This window comes from Gossypium hirsutum, chromosome D05 (assembly GCF_007990345.1).
Source record: "Gossypium hirsutum isolate 1008001.06 chromosome D05, Gossypium_hirsutum_v2.1, whole genome shotgun sequence".
In the NCBI taxonomy this organism is placed as follows: domain Eukaryota; kingdom Viridiplantae; phylum Streptophyta; class Magnoliopsida; order Malvales; family Malvaceae; genus Gossypium; species Gossypium hirsutum.
In genome coordinates this window covers 28,364,314-28,388,642 of record NC_053441.1, presented here as the reverse complement: position 1 = coordinate 28,388,642, position 24,329 = coordinate 28,364,314, and the positions used below count along the sequence as shown (strand labels likewise).

Here is a 24,329-nt window from a genome sequence, read left to right as displayed (position 1 = left end):
ACAATGTTAGGCACGGTGTAAAGAAAAGTTGAATATGACCGAAGAGCATATATTTTTTAATAAATTTAATATTTATTATTATTGATCTGGTATACTTTTTCGAATTTATCAATATTTTTAAAAACATTTAATATATGTATACAAAAATATACAATGAATGAGATTAAATAAAATTATTAAAATATTCACCAATTATATAAAATATTCATCAATAAATTTTATAAATAAAAATTTATGAAAATTCATCTCATACATTAAACAACAAGATTATCCACAACAAGATTATCCCATACTAAATATATAAGATAAAAGTTTCGTAAAAATAGTCTTAAATTAAATGGAGTGGTGGTTAAAACTTTTGTCGGATACTAGTTTGACAAGAGTTTGAATTGTGTTACCTTTTTTCTTTACTCCTAATATTGTATCGAAGAAAATTCCATAAAAATATATCCATGATGCTTTTAGGAATTTAACCCTTTTGGGTTTGATTGTGTTATGATTTCTAAACTGCGATGATTCGACAAAATACCGATTTTAGCAAACACATGTTATTTTTGAAACACGAGTGTGGTTTTGTTTGAAACGATTTTCAAACTTCCGCTGCAAAATAATTGGTTAAATTTAAAGAACATGTAATGGTTTCAGTAATATATATAAATGGATATGTTTTATAAAACTTAGACGATTTATCAAATAACAAAATATTTTTTTATCGAAGTATCATCGGTTTCAAAATCTTTTTTTGATTCGGTCATAACGTTTAGGCCGAGTTTGAGGTGTTACATAAAAAAAACTGGCATATTTTCTTAATTTAGCTATTAGGTTTTCATTAATAAAAAATAAGAGTCAATTGAGGTTTTTAAAAAGTGTGCTTATTGAATCTTTAATGAATAATTATTAGTTCATTTCATTAAGAGAAACAATTAATTGATTAATTTAATCGTTAACACGTTGATGTAGTTGACAATAACCAACAGAAGATTCCACGTGGAAGGATATTGATGTGGTATGTGAGGTCAACAATTTTTTTCTAAATAAATATATTTTCAAAAATAATAAATAATTAAAAAAATTAATAAAAATTACATCTTGAATGAATTAGACATTGGTTGTCCAGTTTCATTTGATTCTGGACAATGTTTTGTCCAGATTCATTCTAGATAACTTCAAACTATAAAAAATTTAAAAATTATAAAAAATATTAATAATTATTTAAAATTGAAACAAATAACTTTTTATATATTTAATTTTTATTAATAATTTATATATATTTGAATTTAAAGAGTTCAAATTAAAAATTGAAATAATACTTTTTATATTCAAAATTTGTATATGTAAATTACTATTAAAAAGGATTCGAATTGTATATAAAAATTATTATATGGTATTTTTGCATCGTAATAATTTTTTAAATAAATATTAATAATCAACCTTGCAACAACATCATGCCTTCATTTTGCTAGGAGAAGTGGGTATACCTCAATTGTCATTTATCTTCTTAACCCGTTTTCTCACCGTACTTCACCTCTCAAAACATTGTTGACAATGGATGTCGTTGGACGAGATCTATGAACGAGTACAACAAATAATTTAAGAAATATTTTATAATCTTTAATAGTGCTAACCATACTTAGTGTGTACTTTTTTAAATATTTTTAATGTATTTTCTAATTTTTATGTTTCTTATAATATTTTTTAAATATTTCATTTATTTTTTAATATTTTTAATAATTTTATATATATAAAAAATTCATAATTTTTTTTACAAATTTCATATTTTCATAATTTATATTTTTTTAGTTTATATAATTTATTATTTTTAACAACCTTTTGCAATTTGAACTATTTTTATATATTATATATTTTTTTGTCATTTCTAATAGTTTTTATATATTTTTATATTTTTGCACTTCAATATTTTATAATTTTTAATTTTTTTATGATTTTCTTTAATTTTTAATAATTTTAAATATAAAATATCATTTTTCGTCACGTGGTACAATCTTAGTATGCCACGTGGTGAAAACATCTAGAAAAGAATGATTGTTGTTGCATTGTAACAATTGACCGTTAAGTTTAACGATAAAGAGTTTAATTGATTGTAATTTTAGTGTTTAAGGGCTTAATTGAGTAGGAAAAAGGTATAAAATTTAATTAATTTTTGAAAAGTTTAGGAGCTTTTAAAACCTTTTAATCTTTTGTTGATAATTGGGGGAGAGGAATAAAGTTGCTTGAAATCAAACTTAAATTTTCATGCGTACATTAATATAGCTCTTGTCACCGAATCAAGAGATTGGTAGCAACTGTCTTTTCAACTTTTTAATTATACTTAAAAATAGATAACTCTAAATTCCTAGCTAATACTAAAATATAATTAAATCATCAAAATTCTGAGGATCATGTGTTATCTAGAAGTAATGAAGAGAGTTTGAAATCATCAAAGCGAATATGCTGAAGATCATGGTTTAGGTTAAAATCCTTATGTATTTTCGTTATCGGAGATCTCAAGTCTTCACCAAACCATAATTAAATTAATAATTAACTAAGCTGTCTGAATGTGGGGTACAATGGCTTTGAAATTTTGCTATCCATCAACACTGCCTTTCTTCACAATTTGAGGTCAAACATATCACCAACTCGTTGCGAATAGATCTTTTCAAATTAAGTAAAAGACGTGTTTTAAAGTTTTAACCCTGCAACATTTTGTATTAAAAGTTATCCTTACTAAACAAATTATGCTAGATCAAAGAGTAATTCGGTTATTCTGTTAAAAATTTTACCCATTTCTAATGTTTAAGACTAGTTCTTGTACGCTAGAACGTACGAGGTATACATGACACACAATGCTTATTTTGTCAGCTATATATATTTGTTTTTAGCAATAGAATGGGATGAATTTTTTAATAGAAAGGACCAATTCTCTTTTTAATTTAACATATAGGGACTAATTTACCACCCATTTTCCAAATAAATGGGACAAAATGCAATATGACTCATAATACAGAGACTTCCATAATACTTTCACCCGTTTTAACTAGTTATGCCTTCATCTACAAGTCTTGTCATCCGTAATATAATTAAATCATTCCTCAAAAATAAACTTGGAGTTTAATTAAGGCTATATGTGTAAGCATATTTTTTTAAAAAAAGAATAGATAGAATTAAAAGTGTAAACGAGATATTTGTACTTATAAACCACTCAAATTTGACTCTAAAAGAACTAGAATTTAGGCTGATTATTGAAGAAGTTGAACTCGATTAGTTTGAGAATCTAGTCCGACTTATTTTTTTTTTTTGAGAAAAGTCTGATTTATTATTATTTTAATTAGTATTGAAACTTATAATTCAAACTCGAGTTGGTGTTAGTTTTTTTCTATTTTTTAGAAAAAGAAAAGTAGTGAAAATTTTAAATTGAAATCAAGGTGGAGTTATGAAGCAAGCCAATTTAAGTATGGTAATGCTTTGAGTAATTAATAAGGCTAATCAAACTTAAGTTGAAGCTGCTGTAGAAATAATCTATATGAAGTCAAGCATCAAAGTTTAACTAAATGAAGCTTTAGTAAATAAAATTTTACCTTGAACTAAGTTTGACTTAAGCTTCTTACTTGAGGTAAGCTTAGCTGGAATATATGTATGTAACAAATATAAAATTCAAATAAATTAGGAATAGTCAAAAAGGAGTTTCTTTTTAATAGTTTTAAATTTTGTAAAGTTTTGTTTTTTGAGGACGTAAAATATGGCATGCACATTGTGAAGACTATTTAATTAACCTTGAGAACATCTCTATATAAAGCGACGATTTGCCAACCCTAAACCCACATTTATACTTGAAATTAATCCTACATGGCTTCTTCTTTTTCCAGGTTTTCCCAGACTTTGCTTCTCCTTGTGGTTTTCTGGGGAATCACCAGCAGCAGCAATGCTCAACTTTCAACCGATTATTACTCAGAATCATGTCCAAACTTGTTTTCAACTGTCAAATTCACTGTTCATTCTGCTATAATGAAAGAGGCCCGCATGGGTGCTTCACTGCTTCGACTCTTCTTCCATGACTGCTTTGTTAATGTAATTTCCGCTACTCCCAAAATTCAAACTTTTTATCATACTTGGAGGGCGTGTTCTTGCTTTAGTATCATTATTTGAAATATCATTCATCGTAAATGTTTAAAACATAAGACCTTTTCATTAAAAAGTAAGGATTTATAGGACACATTTTCTCACATCCCGATAATAAGGTATAATTGTGGGTGATAGGGATGTGATGGATCATTGCTACTGGACGACACGTCGTCGTTCACGGGAGAGAAAAATGCAGTCCCAAATCGAAACTCAGCTCGGGGATTCAATGTGATTGACGACATCAAGTCTGCAGTAGAGAATGTTTGTCCCGGTGTTGTTTCTTGTGCAGATGTATTGGCCATTGCTGCTAGGGACTCTGTTAAAATTGTAAGCCCTCCTACTTAGTATATATAAAAGGAAAGGGTAGTTGAGAGAATTAATAATACTCATTTGGTATATATATGTATTTAGTTGGGAGGACCCAATTGGGACGTGAAGCTTGGAAGAAGAGATGCCAGGAGTGCAAGCCAGGCTGCTGCAAATAATGGCATTCCTGCGCCAACTTCCAACTTGAACCGACTCATTTCCAGGTTCAATGCTCTTGGTCTTTCCACCGGGGACTTGGTTGCTTTATCGGGTTCGTCCTCTCTCTAAATATAAATGTTTATATTCCGTATTTTGGATCAATATTTGTAGAATCATACTGTAAATTGTTCAGGAGCACACACAATTGGACAAGCAAGGTGCACATCTTTCAGGGCTCGCATATACAACGAGAGCAACATCGATCTTTCCTTTGCTAAAACCAAGCAAAGCAACTGCCCAAGATCGAGTGGGTCAGGGGACAACAATTTGTCACCGCTTGACATCCAGACTCCAACATATTTTGACAACAAGTACTTCAACAACCTCATCGGCAAGAGGGGGCTGCTCCACTCGGATCAAGAGTTGTTCAATGGGGGATCCACCGACTCCATTGTAAGGGCTTACAGTAAAAACCCGAGCTCCTTCAGCTCTGATTTTGTTACAGCCATGATTAAGATGGGAGACATTAGTCCACTCACTGGATCAAAGGGAGAGATCAGGAAGAACTGCAGAAGGGTTAATTAATTCATGGGTTATTATTATTAGAATAAAGGCATGGAAATTCGATTCCTCAAGTCGATTTGTCGTGTTTAAGATTATTATGCAATTTTCTCTTTTTTTGTATTTGTGCAATGGCTTAGACCCAGTTTCTGAGAGACTTTTGTGAGAATTAGCTTTGATCAGAATTATGATTATTTCAGCATTAACAATGTTTTATGTTCCTTTCTGTCTTAGGCCCTGCTTTCATTATTTAAAATTAATCCATTACAACATATAATTGGGGGATTGATAATTGAAATATAGTTTTTATGAGATAATAAATATGATAAGATAATTTCGGAGTCGTTTAAAATGAATACAAATTATGCACTAATTTTCACTTAATACTAAAAATAAATATTATTATTATTATTAATCCTATTATAATCAAAATTTAAGCTGATTTTTTTAAATATAAATATTTAATTCACATACCAAGAAGAAATTTAATAAATTATAAGATGCAAGTTATAAACTATTGGCGAAGCTTTGTTATGTGCATAAAGATGATAAGCCCATTGGAGAAGCTTTGATGGAAAACTAGGTCTAAGGGCTTGGCACAACCTCTTAGCCCATACCTATATGTTCATTTTTTTTCCTTCCCCTTTGAACTTGTAATAATCTTTTTTTTTTGGAAAAAGATATAAATTATATAAAATTTATTATTTGTAATAAATTATGATCATATTTATTCTTTTTGACACAATATTTAAAATTATTCATGCTCCCTCTCCAACTCATAAATAGAAGGATAATACATTTTAATTAGTGTATTCGAACTCATGTTCTTCTATATTGACAATAATATTCATGTGAATCAAACTAAGATTCAATCGGCAAAATAATTTTGATAATTGATATATATATAATTTATATTTAATCAAATAATAGAAACCCAAATTCCAAAAAAATAAAATGGGTTTTATACCAATAACTCAATTAAATCTAACCCAATAAATGAGAAGTCCTGAATCCAACAAAATTAATCTAAATATTAAAATATATTTTTTAAATGCTATAAGAAAACCCTAAAACTCCCCTAAATCCACCACGGTCAATACTTCGGAGTCTCTTTCTAGTTCGTTCTCACTGTCAAAGCAAGCGGTGGTACCGGCACCGGCGCCTCATTTACCTCAGTTCTCACCGCTCAGATTCCTTCTAGTCTCCTCGTTCATTCTCCTTTCGGTCTCACCGTTCTGCCTTCCTCTTTCAGATTCACTAAGGTATTCTTTGATTTAGGCTTCAACCTCCTTGGATTTTTTGGGTTTAGGGTTAATTTTTGTGGGTATTGATTTTTATTTATTGTCTTTATAAGTACTACTTAATTTTTGTATGTTTTTTTAAATATATATATACTGATTGGAGACAACTTGTTTTACATTTGTTTCTCTTTACTGTATAATGCTTTAGTTTGCATGGTGCCTTCAGTTTTAGTAAATTTTAAAACTTTAAAGAAAGTCAACGGGGTAATTAACCAAAGCTTTGTTACATCTATGCTTGTTTAATTTCACTTTTATGAATGTTGGGACTGGAAAATTTTAGCATATGGTAGGGTTTATGGCTTTATGAACTTATGCTTTTAGGTACTGCACGTTCTTTTTGATTGGTTTGTTTGATTTTGAGGCAAATCAAAGAATTAAAGACTCCAATGAGATGAATGTTTAGATTTTTAAAAAAAAAGTTATATGGTACAGAAAAAATAGGCATATGAAAGAAGAGTTGGTTAAGTCTTTTAACGACGGAATTGACCAAAGTTAAGTCAGGTCGGTCATGGCAATTTGAGTCAGTCGATTTGGTTATTATAGATTATTGTCTGTTAACAGACTGAACCAACCGAGATAACCAAATGCTCATCCCTAGAATAGCAGGCTGTTATAGCCGATATTGATGTGAAAATTTTTCGCACTTCTATTGAGGTCCTTACCGGTGGATGACAGTGCCACTACTGCAAAATAGTGGCTGCAACACCACTATGCCACCCCTATTTGGAACCCTCGTTCTGCTCCTACTGCTATAGTTGATTGAATTTGTCAATTCCTTTTATGTTTCTATCTAATGCTATGATTTAATTTGTTTATAGGATTACTCAAAAATGTCTAGTAATGAAAATGTTATGATCATTGAGGACAAGAGTAAATGATATACTCGGTTAACGAATGCCTTGTAGACAAAGAGTTAAACTGTATTATTATAGAAGGTATACAATATAATTGGTATGTTACATTGTAATTTGCTTTTTGAAAATTAAACTGTATTATTTCTCATCTACGAAGTTATATTATTATTTTTATTTGTTGTATCATGTCCAAATGAGGTTGTACTTGCATATTTGGGGGAGATCATGAACAAATTTTCATGAGTTGATATCAACTATGGCTATTTTAGTCTTCAAACAATGGATTCTTATTATTTTTCTATTGGTGCTAATGTGTTTTTATTATTTGTTTGTTGCATTTATTATCTAAGTTGTTTGTATTTGTCTATTCTTACATAAACAATTCAAGTTGTTTGTTGCAATATTTATAAATGTATTATTTATTTTATTCAGTATAGTGTAAAAAACTAAATGGATTATGATACAGGTGCCTAAATTAGCTTTCCTGCATGTTGCCATCCCTATTCTTCATGCCTCCCGAAACTGTTTCCTCACACCTCCCTTTATCTTTTCTCTTCCATTTATCCTTGTCAAGTCTTGCTACCATCTTGATTATATCCTCTGATCTTTCTTCCTCTGTTTCACATCTTTTATATTTAAAAATTTTGATTTTGGAAGTGGACGGTTTTTGCAGATAGTGATTTTTACCTTTTATAAGCCAGTCAAAGTGAATACAGAAAAGAAACAAGATGAAATCGGTTGTGGGCATTGTTGTATCAAATAAGATGCAGAAATCGGTGGTAGTAAAGGTGGACAGGCTCTTCCACAACGAGCTTTACAACCGCTATGTCAAGCGCACCTCCAAGTTCATGGCCCATGACGAAAAAGATGAATGCAACATCGGTGACAGGGTATGTCTTTCATTTTCTTTCAGTGTATGAGTATCTTGTACTTTAGTGTCAAAGTAATATTAACAATACTTGGATATGTACTTTTCTTAGGTTAAATTAGATCCTTCTAGGCCGTTGAGCAAGTGTAAGCATTGGGTTGTTGCTGAAATTCTCAAGAAAGCTAGAATCTATACACCCCCATCTGTGGATACTGCTGCAAATGCAAGTGCCAAGAATGAAGCACCAGTTTCTTCAACCTCATAAGGTTTGGCTTGATTTCTTTGCACTTGGTTGTAAAAATCAAGTTTTTGATTTGCATCTGAAAAACCCCCATTACTCTCTTTGTCGTGATTATGAGCAATAAAGCACTAATTCATTTATGGAGGTTGGTCTTTATGAAAACAACTTCTCTTTTTGATTTGTTGTGAGTGTCATTATAATTAATTTGACCAACATGAGAGCTGTTTGCAAATATAGTATTTCTATTGCTGAATTCGGTCGAATGTGTCTCATGCTTTGAATAGGTTTATGGACTACCACATGTAATAATCTAAGATCTAACTAACAATGTTCAAGATGGCATGCCTGTGCAGCTGATGTTTGTTGAAGGTGTGTTCTGCTTTGCATTGATATAGTCTTCCTGTGTCTACTGTGTTGTAGAAAAACAGATATGGAAGAAACTTCCTTGTAATTCGCTTCTCGCTGAATAGAATAGTATAGAAGTGGAACCGTGGGTTATTTTAGATGGGAAGTGAATGAGCTAGATATTAGTTAAAATATGAAGAAACAAAATAGGTGTGGTTTTATTATATTAAATTATCCTTCTCTGATGAGAGAGGGAGACCTTATTTTTTCAGTTAACCTTGTTCCAAAGAATTCTTATACTGAACCCTTTTTAGATGCTTACCTTCTACAATTGAATTGATTTTATGATCCCTTTCACACTTCCAGCGCCCCCCTGCCCCAAAAAAAAATTATTGCGTTTAAAATATTATTTCATTTTGACTAATGGTAATCACTAAGAATTGTCTGTTCAGATACGAAGAATGTTTGAACAATTAAAGAATGAAGGTCTAGAATTAGCTGGTTTTGATGGAAAAATTATTATATGAACTCTTTCTACCTACCACATAACCAACAAGACTAGCAATTTTGATATTCATGCCATTGTCACGTAAGGATTTTTTCCCATGTCAGTGAACTCCCATCTCTTCTCTACAACTGAGACATGCGAAGCTCTCAATAACTCTAATTTTGTAGCTTAAGTTGTTTAAACAGAAATTGATGTTTCGTCTAATTCATGTAAAAAACATGGTGTCATTCACTAAGCTTGTTTCCACAACTGGAAACCATGTATTACAATTTCACCTGTGAAGCTTGCGTGTAAAATAAAAGATTCATCATCTTGTCAAAATGATGAAAATGGGAATTGGCTCCATTGAATTTAACGAAACTATCAAACTTGTATATTGTTTGGGTTGCATTTCCTAAAAGCCCGAAGAAATAGTAGGGTTTCAAATTCCATGAACAAAAACAATGGAATTTGTTGTTGACATGAATTCGGTAAAATTTCCAAAATTTAGGTTAAGAAGCTGGAATTGCAGAGATGTGAGTAGAATTGGAGAGATGACATGTATTAATTGGGTCCATTTTTGAGAAAGGTGTATATCTTGGACATAATGTAGCATCAACAGATTCTCAAGTGAACTACTCAGCTTTCTTCTTAAAAAAAAAAAAAAAAACTTCGAAGAAATCAGGGCTTGTTTATTTGGTGCCCAAACCACACCAATGGAGCAAACTGGCTTTACGAAAAAAAATATATTTTTTTCAAAAAAAGAAGAAAATATTTATAAATAAGAAATGTGAAATAATTGAGAAGAAATGATGTAACTTAATTTGGAAAAGAATGCATGGTCAAACTCTATTATTTGGAAACTTGGGGTCCATGTCGCTTTACGATTTTAATGTTTTATTTTGAGGGAACATCTAAAACATTTATGTGCTCATGTTCTCTTCTTTTTCTTTTATTTTTAAAAACAAACATATCTTCTTTTATATTAAAACAATGTATTTTAATACAATTTATATTTATGTAAGTTAATGTCCTAATAATTATGAGTATATTTTACTATAATTTCTTTTACTTTAAAACTTGACAAATTTATTTATAATTTATCTCATCAACTATAATCCATATTTTTACATGAAATAGTTACATGTAAAATATTAGAGCATTAAGTAGTACAATAACTTAGAAGAGGTGAACTCAAACCTAATTATAGGTACATAAAAAACCTATTAAACGATGATTAAGAAAAGTAGAAAAGACCAAACCCACAAATCTTTACGTGGGTGAAAGGAGACTTCATTACTGAGCAAATAATCGAGAATATGGTATGGAGATATTCAAAATAAAAAACCTTAAACCCTGAAAAACAAAGCTCTCCGACTTAAGTACAAAATTCCCTACAAAACTCTCTCAAAAACTTTTCTCTTTTAACTTTCTCTCTATTGTTTTGTTATGATCTTCTTTTCTAAAGTTACTAAATGCCCCTTTTATAGGCTAAAATCAGAGTTCAAATGGAAAAAAAATAACAAAGTTTAACTAGGAGAAAAAATTCACTTTTGTGAGGGAACATGTTGCATCGTTGTGACGTCGTTCATCATATCATCGGGGCATCATGATCTTCCTCATCGTGACGTTAAACCTATTTTGACTCTATTCTAATATGAACACACTTAGAATTGACAAGTATAGATTAAAGAATATTGAATTTGAATATATTAATTATAACAAGTAGGAAGTAAATATCAGTTTCAACTGTAATCATAATTATAGAGAAATTCTGCAAATGGTCAGTTTGTCACATATTAAATGGATGTGTAAATGTGGAATCTTAGAAGGGATGTGTCTCCCTAATAATCACATCAACTTCACTTAATATATGACCTAAAACAACATCTGACATTGTTGCAATTTTTATTTACCACCTGACACCTTAATTCGCCAAAAATTAATGTCATAAATATATATAATTTATAATCCTTTTTCTTAATTTCTGATCATAACTATAAATTTTCTTACATATTAATCTAAAACTTCAGACATCTTTCCCTAAGACCATCTAATATGTAACAGCTGTGCAAAGATTCCTCTTATCATCACCTTAATTACACCTACTGTTTTTTTTAATTCTAATTTAATATTTTCAGTTTCAATACCAAAACCCCATGCAAAATCTCTCTCTTACTTGTATAAATTTGAAGGCAAACATACTTAAAAGAAACATAGGTCAATTGAGTAAGAACCTAGGATGTTGTCTTCTTCTTCTTCTTCCTTTTTTTTTTGTTCACCTTGGAGATTTAATTAATAACTTAGCCTACAATTCATGACCAAATTTCTCTCTATTTTAGTTATAATTAATTTATATTTCGTAGTCGGTTGTGTATATTAAATTTATAATATTTTTTATAACATTAATTTTTATTTAAAATTTTTATAAATTTCTTTAAAAATCTTTAATGAATTGAAAAAGTAATAAAATTATTTTTAAAAAATATTTAACTAATTTAGAATTAGATATATTATTGTTATTTAATTTTTAAAAATATTTAATATTAAAATAATACAAAATATTATCATGGTTTGAATATTAATATTAATATATTATCGTTTAAATAATATTATTAACAATTTCTTACAAGTTATTTATTTTTTATATATGGTTAAATTAATTTGCTTTAATGTCAATTTTCAAAATTTGATTTTTTTTTCTGTAAATTTGTAATTATCTTTGCTTATTTTAATCAATTGATTTAATTAATTCTTTTTATATTTGAAAACTATAAATTTAATTTGATTAATATTATTAATATGTGTCTTTTTTAAAAATAATATATTTTTTGACACAATGTCTAGAACTACTCATAGTCCCTCTCTAACTCAAAAATAGGAGGATAATGTGCTTTAACGCATTCGAAACCACATCCTCCTACATTGACAATTATGCCAATGCCTATCGAGCTAAGACTCAATCAGCTTTGAAATTATATTTTAAGCTTAACAAATTAATATTAATACGATAACATTAAAAGTTAATACAATTAAGTAAAATCTCAAAATAAAGATCTACTTTATTTAAAATTAACTTTATATTTAACATATACAAAATTATAAAGAAAGAATTTAAAGAAGAGGCAAGGGATGACTTAAAAAAATTTAAAGGCAACGAGTAAAAAAATAATTTACCCAAATTGTAAATAAATGCTTCAAAAAAAGAGTACAATGTATTAAAAAATTGTAATGTGAACCTCGTATTGTTAGAGTATATATATAATAGTAATATATTTTTTTAAATTTTTCAATATTTAAGAAAAAACCAACCACTTGAAGAATCGATCCCTTTTAAGGTTTATTTTAATTCAATAAAATTCCTAACAAAAGTGAGAAAGAGGAAATATTGAATTGGTCGACTGGTTTTGGATTCAGTGAATTTGAGGAAAGAAAATATTTGTTTGGAAATCCCTAGATATCAACATTTACTAACTTTTCACTCTATCCCTCATTTTACTCTACAATAAATGCTTTTACATATGCATAGATTCCAGCACTAACTTTTAACTCCACTTAATTTTAATTATAAATTATAAAATATAAAATATAATATTTATTCTTTTTCTCCATTGAGGATTAATTTTAAAATAAATGAAATTTATTATTTTGGATTTTTTGGTTTTGTTTTAATTAAATTTAACTCATAAATTTGTTTTTTTTATCTTTTTAAGTGAAAATATCGTAAAGAAAAATAAAATTGCAAAAGGACTAAATTACACAATGTTTAAAGGTTAAGGATTAGATTTTTAAAATCAAGACTAAATTGACATAATGTATAAATGTTGTAGATTAAAGTTGCTATTATGCCAATTTTAAAAGTTGCTACTGTCACACCCCAAAATCGGTGAATTCGAAAAGATGAGTAAAATATGTATGTAAATTGTTTGGCATGCTGTGTAACGTAATCCGCCACCCTGTTGGCTGGATGGCGTGTCAGAGTATTGGCATATACTAGTGTTAAAGTATCTGCTCGTTGGCGGTATCTAAGGAATTAATTGCAAGATGTTTTCAAGTGAAGAAAAATTATGCTCAAGAAAGTGTGCGCCTAAGAAGAATATGCCCCAGAGTTTTGTTTAAGCACTAAGAGCTTGTCAAGTGTATGAGAAAGTTGTAAGAGACTTAATTGTCCTTAAGACCACACCAAACGTGAGTCATCGCCAAGACATAGTATGCCCAATTTGCATAAATACTGTTCAAGTGGGTCTTGTATCGGGTTTAGTTGGGAGTTGTTGGGATTCCGCAACAATAGAAGTAGAGATCAAAGTAAAGAGCAGAGTAGCAAGATGTATGAAAGATTGCTTGTGCACTAAAACAAGTTAAATGAACACACCATCACAGCGGCATGGTTGGCCACTTCTCAACGAAAGTCAATTTGATTGATTTGGCCTTTCCCATGACTAGTCAACAATAAGGTAAACTTTCGCCGGATTTTCTTATAACTACCCTAGATTTGGCAGGGAAATTAGGGGGATTGAGAGTATATTTATGGGAAGGGGACATTTTAGATGTTTTTTTTTGTCTATTTAATGTTCAGGTTCTTCTATCTGACCTCAACATTCACTTCTTGTTCTTTGTTAAAACCAAACTAAGATATCGTTTAATGAGTAGATTTAGCTTTATGGTAAGTCTTACAGCTTTGCACGTTACGATTATAAAAGGAAAGGGTGTTACAGGAAGGCCCTGCTTGAGGGTTGCATGTAGTTGAAACGTTAGTAAAATATCTATAATGAGGATTCTAATGGAAATATTATGATCTTTTAAATAGTTACTGTTGTTGATTTGGGACGAACATTTGAAACGGAAGCTCCAAGACAAGTTAAGGTAGGTTTCTAGCGAGTCTCTAAACCCAACTTCTACACATTATATTATAATGAATCCTTGTATGGTCGATGTGCATATCTTCTTGAGTAGTTGCTATGTGTACGTATGGTTATATGTTCTTTATAAAGTATTCATATGTATGCTCTAAAGTGTATGATGCACTGTATGAATATGACAATGTGTGGTAAGCATGCATGAGAAGTTATATGTTAGGAAGTACGACTCTGTTAAGATTATGAGCGAAATCTGTGTAGATGCGTCCATTATGTCAGTTGAGTGATGTATGATAATGTATGTTGACATTAAAGGGGTTTAGACAGAGTGTTGGGAAAGTATGTGATACAATAACGGACCCCGTGGTGGTACTTTGATGACGTCTATTGGGATAGTAAACATGATGGTAATTATGGTTAGTACGTTGTCCGCCGAGACGGTAAACAAGAAAAGTAATGAGGCAACTATATGGAAAGACCATGGCTATGACATATTCTAGAAATGAAGGAAGAGCTGCATTTGTCTACTAGCGTGTCTCAGGAGCGATGATGGACAAACCTCAGGTTATGCTGAGTTTAGGCAAATCCATATCGTCGAGCACGACAGTTGGTTTGGTGCCTTGATGGCAAACCAAACCAAGCCTTTATGGTGAATATTCTGTAAAACCTTTGTGGCGAATTCTCTATAAAGCCTTTATGGCGAATATTCTATAAAGCCTTTGTGGCGAGCTCTCTGTAAAACCTTTGTGACGAATATTCTGTAAAGCCTTTGTGGTGGACTCTCTGTTAAGTCTTTGTGGCAAATATTTTGTAAAGCCTTTTGTGGCGAACTCTCTATAAAGGATTTTTGGCGAGCTCTCTATAAAACCTTATTAGCGTATTATTCAGAAAGCCTCAGTGGCAGAGTCATCTAGGGAATACTTGTGGCAAGTTTTCTGGAAGGTCTGTATTGTAAATTCTGCAACGCTTAAACGACGAGTTGATATTCCACCTCTGTGGTAAGACCTGGGCATGTCTATGAGGCATTATCTAAAAGTGTTCTCGACAGTGCACCCGTTTAATGATTCCGCCATACTGATCCTTCATGTCAGGGAACTTTGTGTATTTGGAATATTGGTGGTGCTAATGTCTGTCAAACTCAAAATTTCTTAAGTTCTGTATTGAAGTCAACTGAGATTCTATTGCTTGAATTAAAACCTTATATTCTTTTAAGCAAGTCTGGTTGTCTGGATTGATTTGGAAATACGATGTAACTGGTGTTTTGATAATCGCTAGATCTAATAAAAGAATTCGCCAAGAGTAACATCTGTTGGGTATCATTCTGAGAAGTGCATTCAACTACTATCTACAAAGAAATTGTATAATGAGATTCAAAATATAGGGTGAAGTCTGTGATCCGCCAATTGGGTGAGAAGTGTAAATATGGTTAAGTGAAGAGATTAGTGTATGGTAATTCACCAACTAGGAATCAGATAAGTATCTGCCAAGGTCTGAAAGGAAATCCAAAACCCTTAAGTCGAGAAATTCTCCAACATAACTTAAAGGTAATAATGAGTGAGGCTTACTAAGTTCTTTTGAAATTACATGTGTCTTTTGGTATGCAGGTTCCGAGAATCGAACCCGTGCGTCGGGAGGGACCAAGCCAGGGATACGTCATGGTGGCAGATTGAAGGCAATATTATGCATACAAAGGGACACTTTTAGAAACCTGTTTTCAAATGACAAATAATAATACACACCACGGATATGTTTGTTTTGTCAAACATTTATGGTGTAAGGCTTTATACTACCTTTGAGAGTCTATGACAAACGAGAAATGTTTCATTCAAACCTTTTGTCTTAGAAAGGATTTTAAATAAATAAGATATACATTTAGTATGGTTTTTGAATATTGTAAAATTTTATTAAGTATGTAAGTATTGTGACATTTTATATTCAGATTTGGTAAATTGGGTTGGGTATAGGGTATTACAGCTACTGTTAGCCAATTGGTGACTGAAAAAGACAAAATTAAATAGTTGAGTGTGACCATTTTGTAAGTTTTAATAGTTGAGTGACCAAAAAAGAATTTAGGTGACTATTAATGTAGTTTAAAAATATAGTATTTTAAAAATATTTTTTTCTTAAAAAAGTATAAAATATCTTCTAATAGAATCAAATAAAAAAATTCAAAAGTTAATTTTTAGTAATATATCAAGAATAAGTGGAATAAAAAAAATCCACAAGCGGGTCTAGAATGATTTCAAGTGTCCTTTTTAATTATTTTATGGAATAATATTTGGTACATTGCTAATGGAGTTTTTAGACTTCACCAGCAGGGTCAAAAGATTAACAAGTGTCCTATAAGAGTATAGTAAAATATTTAAAAAAACACATGAAAATTTTTCAAGGTTACTTGTGAAATTAAAAAAAAAAATACACAATTAGTTTTAGACCTATCCATGAGCTGGGCTATAATTGTGTGATGATTGAGGGGAAACGTAAGTGATGCAGCCGGTTAATCAAGCGGCATCGAGTGTCACAGTAAAAATCGAATCATTTTCTTAAATAATTTTTAGTCTGTTAATTGATTAATTTGTTTTAGATTATTTGTATTAAAAAAAAGGCTCACAATAGTGATCATAAATAATAATATAGGTTACCCCTGTTTGTTTTCTATAGTAGGTGGCAATCATCCTTATGTTGAATAGAGACCATAAATTGTAAAATCTTAGGCAGATTGTGAAAGGAAGAGCGGAATATCCTTTTGGTTATTATTATTATTATTTTAATCAAAGTGGGAATTCTTTTTTGTTTAAAAGAAAATGAAAGGATTGTACATAGAGACAAAGGTGAGATGCCACGATTTCAAGCAACCATGACGTGAGACCAAATTCCATCACATCTCTTACAATTCTAGAGACTCAACAACAGTAGATCATCTACTGTTGTAATAACCATGAGAATTAATTAAAAAATAAATGTGATTTTGTTTGAAACAATAATGCTGAGTTAATCAATATTACGATATCCTAGGTTTAAATTTTATTATATGTGTTATTTCTTTTAAATTATTTAGTCCTTTATAAAAATAATGAGTTTTTTTTTTAATTTTACAAACTGAGTTGGAATTCGATTGATAGGTGAAATAACATTAATCAAACATTGAAATATTAGTTTGGGCAATTAGTTCTTGGTTTGAATTTTTTAAGGAGTTTACTAGTATAAATTACGAGTACAACCACAAATAATACATATTTAATCAACTAGAATTGAAATCAGCTCAATACAAAGCATAATAAATTAAAAATCAAAATATATTTAATTAAGACTCACATATAATAAAATTAAACCCAAAATAATCTAAAAGAGAATCCACACGATAATTTAAATGATAATGATGGGATTAGATTTTAAAACCAATTATAGAGTATAAATGTGTATGTGTACATCCACTTCGCTTTTCTGTGCTTTTTTGTTATAATTATTTTTTATATTTATAAATTTTAGTATACTAATAATATATATTATAATTAATTAATAACTAGGTAAAATATATTTCATTAATAAATATTTAAATTTTGAAAACGATGTTATTAAAAGTACAATTATAATAATATAAACAGTAAAATGAACATATCCAAGGAAAAAGGTGATGAATGAAATGAAAAGTTTCCCATTGCTTGCTTAAATGAGCAATACAAGTTCCAAAATGCCACTTAATTTCCAACACGCCAAGCAAACCCATGATTGAGCAAAATAATCTTAGCTAGCTGGCAAATGGCACTGTCATTGACAAAATATCAATTTTTATTTATTTTTTTACATTTTCACTAAATACTAGCTTATTGACAAGATTCACTAGCTTTTATTAAAGTGTGCCCAATTAATACAACTTTGAGATGGGTCAACCCAATCAATAATTGAACCAAATTCATTAGCTGTGATTAATTAATGAGGGTTAGCATTGGCCTAGATTCTCACTTTTGCTAGCTAGGTCCTTTACTATCTAGGGAGCACGGAGAAATTCATATTTTAAAATTAATTTCCAATTTAATGTAAGTGCTCAAGCACCCATAATAGTAATTGAATTCTAGTTTGCCTAAAAGAATTATTGGAACAAATTTTAAAATTTTAGGTGGAATAGAAATAAAATAAAATCTAATAAATTTAAAAAGATAAATTTAGGAAAAGTAATTAAACATTTATGTCTAGCAATATTAGCTCCATCGGTTTCTATAATAGCTAGACTTACCCCATTAATAATTAATCATTTACCTTAAGATATTTATATATATTATATCATTCTTATAGCATATACATTCTAAAAAAAAAAAAACTTAAAATTATCAAACTCATGACTAACAAGAGAAAGGAGATGAAGATATAGGCATAAAAAATTATGGGCACATTAAAAAAAGTAATTACTTACAAATTAATATAATTATGAAAAAAAGTTGATATGTTCAAGACCTGAAAGATGAGCAAAAAGGGTAAAATATCTTTAGATGAACAAAAAATTCTAATAAGAGTTATGTATGATAAAAGTATTTCATTTGTATGCTTTCAACAATCCAAACACCCAAAAAATAATAATAATAAAAATAAAAGAAAAATTCTTTAGAAGTTTCTAACCCTACTTGGGGATGATCAAAACAAATATATACCTTTTGTCTCCCCTTCCCAAATTCATGAAATATTAGATCCTTCAATGGCACAGAATAGCATGTGCTAACAGCCTGTCTTTCACATGCAACGCATTCACCCTCCCACACACACTAAATCGAAAAATTGGTGATATTGGGAGACTGAAATAAAATTATAAAATTTTAAAGTTCACCAAAATTGCTATTATTCCATCTGCACCTCTTACTAGGATATCCCAATTTTACAGTACCCCAATAACAAATTCTCACTTGTGTTTGCCATTGTCTAGGGTTGGATATGTAATTCACTCAATAGCTATGCAATATGAACTTCTTTGGTAAAAGTAACATGAAAGCCCTTGTACAAGGAGTCGGGTTGCATTTTATTCTCTTTGACAAAAAAAAAAAAGAAAGAAGACAAATTAGTCATATATGTTAGATCAAAGAGTAAACCGTCCTTCTATTAAAAATTCTATTCATTTCTACTGTTGAAAACTGGTCATTGTACGTCTGAGGTACGCATGGCACTTGACATACAACTATCTAGTTATTCCGTCAAACACGCTAGTTTTTAACAGTACAAATGGATGAAATTTTTAACAAAAAGGACCAATTTGTGCTTTAAAATAATGTACAAAGACTAATTTGCTCATTTTTTGAGTAGAGGGGGAAAAATGCAATCTGAGTCCTAGGTGCCTCCATAGTATTTTTAACAAAAACTTTTCTTTTATAATCAGTAGTATCTACTTGACATGCATGTCACCAAGGAGAAAATAAGGTTGCGGGAATTAGAATATATATTGTCCATTCACCGTATGATAGTGGCCATATTATTGAATGAGGAAAATTTGAAAGAGAAGTGGAAATCAAGATAAGAAAACAAAATGTAGAAGAAAGAAACACATCAACCAACAAATTTATAGGTAAAAGGCATATATATGAAAGTTTATCAATTGTTGAGCAAGCTAGACAGTAATGTTTTGAGTGAGTAAATAAAACAAAACAAAACAAAAAGGCAAGGAAACAAGAATACTCATTTCTTCCTCATTTTTATTCCATGTTTGTTTTGCATCATTATAGAGAAAAATAAATGGGGATTCTTTTGGCTGTCAGTCTAAGGTAATAAATATTTTTTTATCCAAAGTAGGAAACATTATCATTTGAAAGGGTGGTATAGTCCGTAGAAGTGTTGGGTTGGGTGTATATGGAACAAGTTGTAACGGCGGTGGTAGTAGGAAGAGGAGGTGGTGGTGGTGGAGGTGGTGGTTGAGTGGTGGCTGGAGGTGGTGCAGCCACCGAAACAGCCCCAGATGAGAGCATGGCTACATGGGAAGAGGGCGGTACAAGGTTAGCTTCCCTACACTTGTATTTTATTATCTCAGCCCTTACTGCATTCAGTTCAGCTTGTAAAGATTGAACTTGCTGTTGTAAAGCTGAAATTGCACCCATGCACCCATAAACTGGATCTCTTAACCTCACATTCGCCTCATAAACAAGACTGTTGGCCGCGTCGGCTCGTTGGCTTTCCGGTACTTCCTGTATTAATACACCATGAAAGCCACCATTAGAGGAAAGCAAAATCTAAAAGATAATAATTACTACGGGTTTAGGGTTTGAATTATGATCAATTCTTACCATTAGCATCTTTGAGACATTGCTAGCACCAAACACCTTGTGAACAGAAGCAAACTTCTGGGGTTCATGAGGGGAGAAATATGGAGAAAATGGGCATTCTTGAGCACACCTACGCCTCAAGAGTTTGCAGGCGGCGCATGGTGTAATCGTATTTAGGGTTCCAGGAGGACCCAACATATGCCTTCTTCCCATCTGATAATTGGCTGAAACATCTGCTTCTCTCTTGATCTTCTTGCCTATCTCATCAAATCTCTCCCTAAAACACCCACGAACCCAAAAATTAAAAATAAGATCGATTTATTACTTTATCAATGCATTAATTTGATTAATATAAATGAATAATCTTCTTATAAGAGACAATTAAGCCTCAAAACGTCCTGAAATAGCTAGTCATCGTATGTATTAGGCTCCTACAAAGCCTAAAGATATCTATGATCACATTATCCGAAAATATTATGACAAAATATATCTCGATAAGTAAAGAAGGAACATGAAGACATCATATATATATGTGTGTATGTATGTATTTATGTAGAGATAGATAGATGGAGAGAAGAGAGAGATAAAGATTTGTACTTCTTACCTTTCTCTGGACATTCAGGCATGCTCTCAAGTATGGAGAACAAATTTGTGAAGCTGATGAAATGAAGAAGAAAAAAAAGGGAAAATGAGAGAAAGGGTGGGAAAAGAGTGCTTAAAAGGCAAGATATACAGAGGGAAATGGTATGGTCCACTGTTTATATAAAATGGAATTATATAAATAAATAGACAGAAAGGGGATGCAATAATTATATTAAGTTGAGAATAGAAACAAAAGAAAGCTAAAAATAGAAATTTATAGGTAGTTGCTAAAGTTGATGTATGAGGGTTCCTGAGATTATTATGATTGCTACTTTGAGAGCAAAAGCTTTAAAGGAAGCTAAAAGGGGAGAGGGGGATTAAGTTTGGTGAAATTTATGTTTTTTTTTAGTGGAAAAAAATTAAATCTACTAAAGGTGCCTGTATTCTTTTAAAATTTAGTTTTATAGACATTAAGTTTCTGTATTTTTTTTTAAACTCTTGGTCCATCCATTTAATTTTCCTGTTAAAGTTAACAATGTCACAAGTAAAATAAAATTTTAACCTTCAATATTTATATTTTTTTATTAAATTGGTCTATACCCTTTAAAAGTACATGAAATTTTAAAAAATTAATTTTTTTTTTCATATTTAAAGAAACATAAAAAATAAAAAAATTATAATTTTAAAAATTTTAAAAACTTTAAAATTCAAAAAATAAAAATATAAACTTAAATTGTAAAATTCATTAATGTTATGACAAGTTAGACTCGGAACTAGTTGGAGTATCAATCTGGTGAGGGGTAAAAAATCAGTTGATGTGTGAATCGATATGAACTGATTGAATCAAGCTAAAAAAATTAATTGAATTGACCATTGAACCGATTTCGAATTGGTTTGACTAATTGGTTCCCAAAACGATTTGTTCAACCAGTTCAAAGCAAATAAATTATTAAAAAATCAAAATAAAAATATTTTAAAAAAAAATTGGTTCAATTGTCTTTTTAGCTTGGTTCAACCTATCCGTACCGGTTTGTGGATCTACCAAAATTTAAAATTTGTAAACTTTTTTAGCCTTCAACATTTATATTCTTTTGTCATTTTGGTCCATATCCTTTAATAGTATAGTATTTTTTTAAAAAAATTAAAAATTATTTTTCTTTTTTAAAAAATAAAATTTAAAAATATTATTTAAATAAATAACTCTTTAAAATTAAAAAATAAACAGATTTTTATGAAAAATATTTTTAAAACATAAAAATTTCAAATTTCAATGCTATCTAAACTGAACTGGCCTAATTGGATCAAAAAACAGTTGGGGTATTAGTTCAATGAGAGGTAAAAATTTGGTTAACTTGTGAATTGGTACAAAATAATTGAACCGGGCTAAAAACTAGTTCAACTGGTAGTTGGACCAATTTTTTTTATTTTTAATTTTTTATATTTTTAATAATTCATTTGCTTTTAATCGATTGTTCTGGGAACCAATTGGTCAGACCAGTTCAAAATTGGTTCAATTAATTTTAAGCTTGGTTCAATTAGTTCGTACTGGTTCACAATTCAACTGGTTTTTACCTCCCAACCGCTTCCCGGTTCGATTGGCTAGTTTGGTCTGATTTAGATAACATTGAAATTTGAAATTTTTATATTTTTAAAATCAATTTTTTGAATTTTACGTATTTTTTATTTTATTTCATTTTTAAATATATTTTATCTAAAATATGAAAAAAGATAATTTTAAATTTTTTTAATTTAAAGTACTTTTAAAGAGTAATGATAAAATTAAAAAGAAAAAAATGTAAATATTGAGGGCTAAAAAGCTATTTACCGTTAACACCATTAACTTTAACAATAAAATTAGACAGAAAGGGACTAAAATTTTTATATAAAAGTATAGGAATTAAATTTTAAATTTGAATTGTAGAAGGTAGATTTGATACATTTGTAGAGAAAAAATGCCAGCTCTTTCACTGCTTGCTCACGTGCGACTCCTTAAATGTTTTGACTTTTGGAAATTGTCGAACTATTCAATTTTTGGCTTTGCCCACATGTGGTCTTTGCTTCTTCCTTAGGAAAGACCCTAATCTACTCACCTTTTTTTTTAATATATATATATATATATATAAATTGTAAATTATCATGTTTATGTTTGAATACTTTTCTTGACTTTTTAAAAAAGGAAAAAAAGATTTGGAATGCAAAATGTGTTTTCATGTCAAAACCTTTCTATTTTAATTCAACCTTAATTAATAATATAATTATTTATTTTATGGTTTATATTTGAACTTGCGTCTTTCCTTGAAAAGTAATATAATCGCTAATGAATCTAAATCTATGGATGAAAGTAAGAAAATGCTTTGGTCCCTCTTAAATAATTTAATTTAAGCGTTTTTTGTCTTTTGGATAAAATAAAAAAAATTATAGTTTTTAGCTTTAAACTCTTGACACTTTATAATTTAATCTCAATTTCTTTGTACAAAGTTCTTGATTTCATCTTTGATACGAATGTCCGCATGCACAACGTTTTATTCAATTCTTGAAATATAACTTTCTTTTGACATTAAATACGATTTGAAAAAGACATTTTGTAAATGCCGAATTATTGTTTAACTTGTTACAACTAATTGCAATTTATAGAAACAAGTTAAAATTAGAAAAGAAAAATAAAGAATACAACTAGTTAGTTACATGGTTCGGATCCAATCCTACATTAGCAAGGTCTTGTTTGAAGAGTAATCTACTATAATTTCCATAGTACAATAGATTATTTAGGCTTAACATCACTCACACTCGTTGTAAGCTTACTCCTATATAAGTATAATGATTGAGTTCTCTCGTTGACACTTTCTCGAATAAAAATTTAGTTAAAATTAAAAACGTAATTTAAATACATTAAAAAAGAGTAAATATGTTAGTTAATATTAGGCACTTTACTTTTCAAGAAGCAAGTCATTGTGATGAGAACAAAATTTCAATCCATATCAACCACTGAAATCTTATTTACGATAAGTGAAATTTTTTTGATTCGCATGTCCATTAAACATTAAAAGATAATGGCACTAATTTTTTCCGAGTTTCTTTGGTTGATAAAAAAAACTTCTACCACAATATCTGCAACTGATTATTACCACAAGTTAGAAACACTTTTTTTTTTGCATGTTTTTCTTTTTTGTTCAAAAATAAAACATAAATTTATCGGTTTTTTTGTCATGAAATTGAGAGCTTCAGCCACCATAATATCATACGCAGTTCAGCAATGTTCGTCAAAAACTTTCTATTAACATTCTTTCTCATGACAAAGACGATCATACCGTCCATTTTTTCAATGTTTAATTTCTAACAATATTACAACTAACACAAGATATGTATATATATATATATATATATAAAAGAAAGGTTAGGATATGATCCAAA

The 24,329-nt window shown here is 29.8% G+C and overlaps 3 protein-coding genes across 4 annotated transcripts; 2 read left to right on the top strand and 1 right to left on the bottom strand.

The window, feature by feature from the left end:
- The first annotated feature begins 3,812 nt into the window (after positions 1-3,812).
- LOC107904435 (peroxidase P7) lies at positions 3,813-5,365 on the top strand. Its single transcript, XM_041094573.1, has 4 exons — positions 3,813-4,065; positions 4,255-4,446; positions 4,531-4,696; positions 4,778-5,365. Exons 1-4 carry the CDS (start codon positions 3,844-3,846, stop codon positions 5,167-5,169), a joined length of 972 nt encoding a protein of 323 aa, XP_040950507.1. The 5' UTR covers positions 3,813-3,843; the 3' UTR covers positions 5,170-5,365.
- Positions 5,366-6,158: 793 nt separating this feature from the next.
- LOC121217923 (30S ribosomal protein S17, chloroplastic) lies at positions 6,159-9,025 on the top strand. Of its 2 annotated transcripts, none has more exons than XM_041094572.1 (4): positions 6,159-6,407; positions 7,974-8,190; positions 8,281-8,434; positions 8,830-9,025. In XM_041094572.1, the coding sequence occupies exons 2-3, from the start codon at positions 8,029-8,031 to the stop codon at positions 8,431-8,433; spliced, it is 315 nt and encodes a 104-aa protein (XP_040950506.1). In that variant the 5' UTR covers positions 6,159-6,407; positions 7,974-8,028; the 3' UTR covers position 8,434; positions 8,830-9,025. The 2 variants fall into 2 exon arrangements, with proteins under 2 accessions (XP_040950506.1, XP_040950505.1); XM_041094571.1 differs by having other exon boundaries at positions 8,694-9,025.
- A 10,717-nt stretch (positions 9,026-19,742) lies between these two features.
- Positions 19,743-21,099, bottom strand: LOC107944243 (LOB domain-containing protein 15). Its single transcript, XM_041094570.1, has 3 exons — positions 20,941-21,099; positions 20,358-20,613; positions 19,743-20,258 (listed from the first exon to the last, which is right to left on the bottom strand). Exons 1-3 carry the CDS (start codon positions 20,952-20,954, stop codon positions 19,857-19,859), a joined length of 672 nt encoding a protein of 223 aa, XP_040950504.1. The 5' UTR covers positions 20,955-21,099; the 3' UTR covers positions 19,743-19,856.
- Positions 21,100-24,329: the final 3,230 nt, after the last annotated feature.

What these genes read in the sequence shown, in the direction of transcription:
- LOC107904435 (XM_041094573.1), top strand. Translation starts at nt 3,844, where the DNA reads ATGGCTTCTTCTTTTTCCAGGTTTTCCCAGACTTTGCTTCTCCTTGTG. An exon ending in CTAGGGACTCTGTTAAAATT is followed by an intron (nt 4,447 to 4,530) that starts GTAAGCCCTCCT and finishes ATATGTATTTAG; the next exon opens with TTGGGAGGACCCAATTGGGA. An exon ending in GGACTTGGTTGCTTTATCGG is followed by an intron (nt 4,697 to 4,777) that starts GTTCGTCCTCTC and finishes TAAATTGTTCAG; the next exon opens with GAGCACACACAATTGGACAA.
- LOC121217923 (XM_041094572.1), top strand. Translation starts at nt 8,029, where the DNA reads ATGAAATCGGTTGTGGGCATTGTTGTATCAAATAAGATGCAGAAATCG. An exon ending in AATGCAACATCGGTGACAGG is followed by an intron (nt 8,191 to 8,280) that starts GTATGTCTTTCA and finishes TACTTTTCTTAG; the next exon opens with GTTAAATTAGATCCTTCTAG.
- LOC107944243 (XM_041094570.1), bottom strand. An exon ending in ATGTCTCAAAGATGCTAATG is followed by an intron (nt 20,259 to 20,357) that starts GTAAGAATTGAT and finishes GTATTAATACAG; the next exon opens with GAAGTACCGGAAAGCCAACG.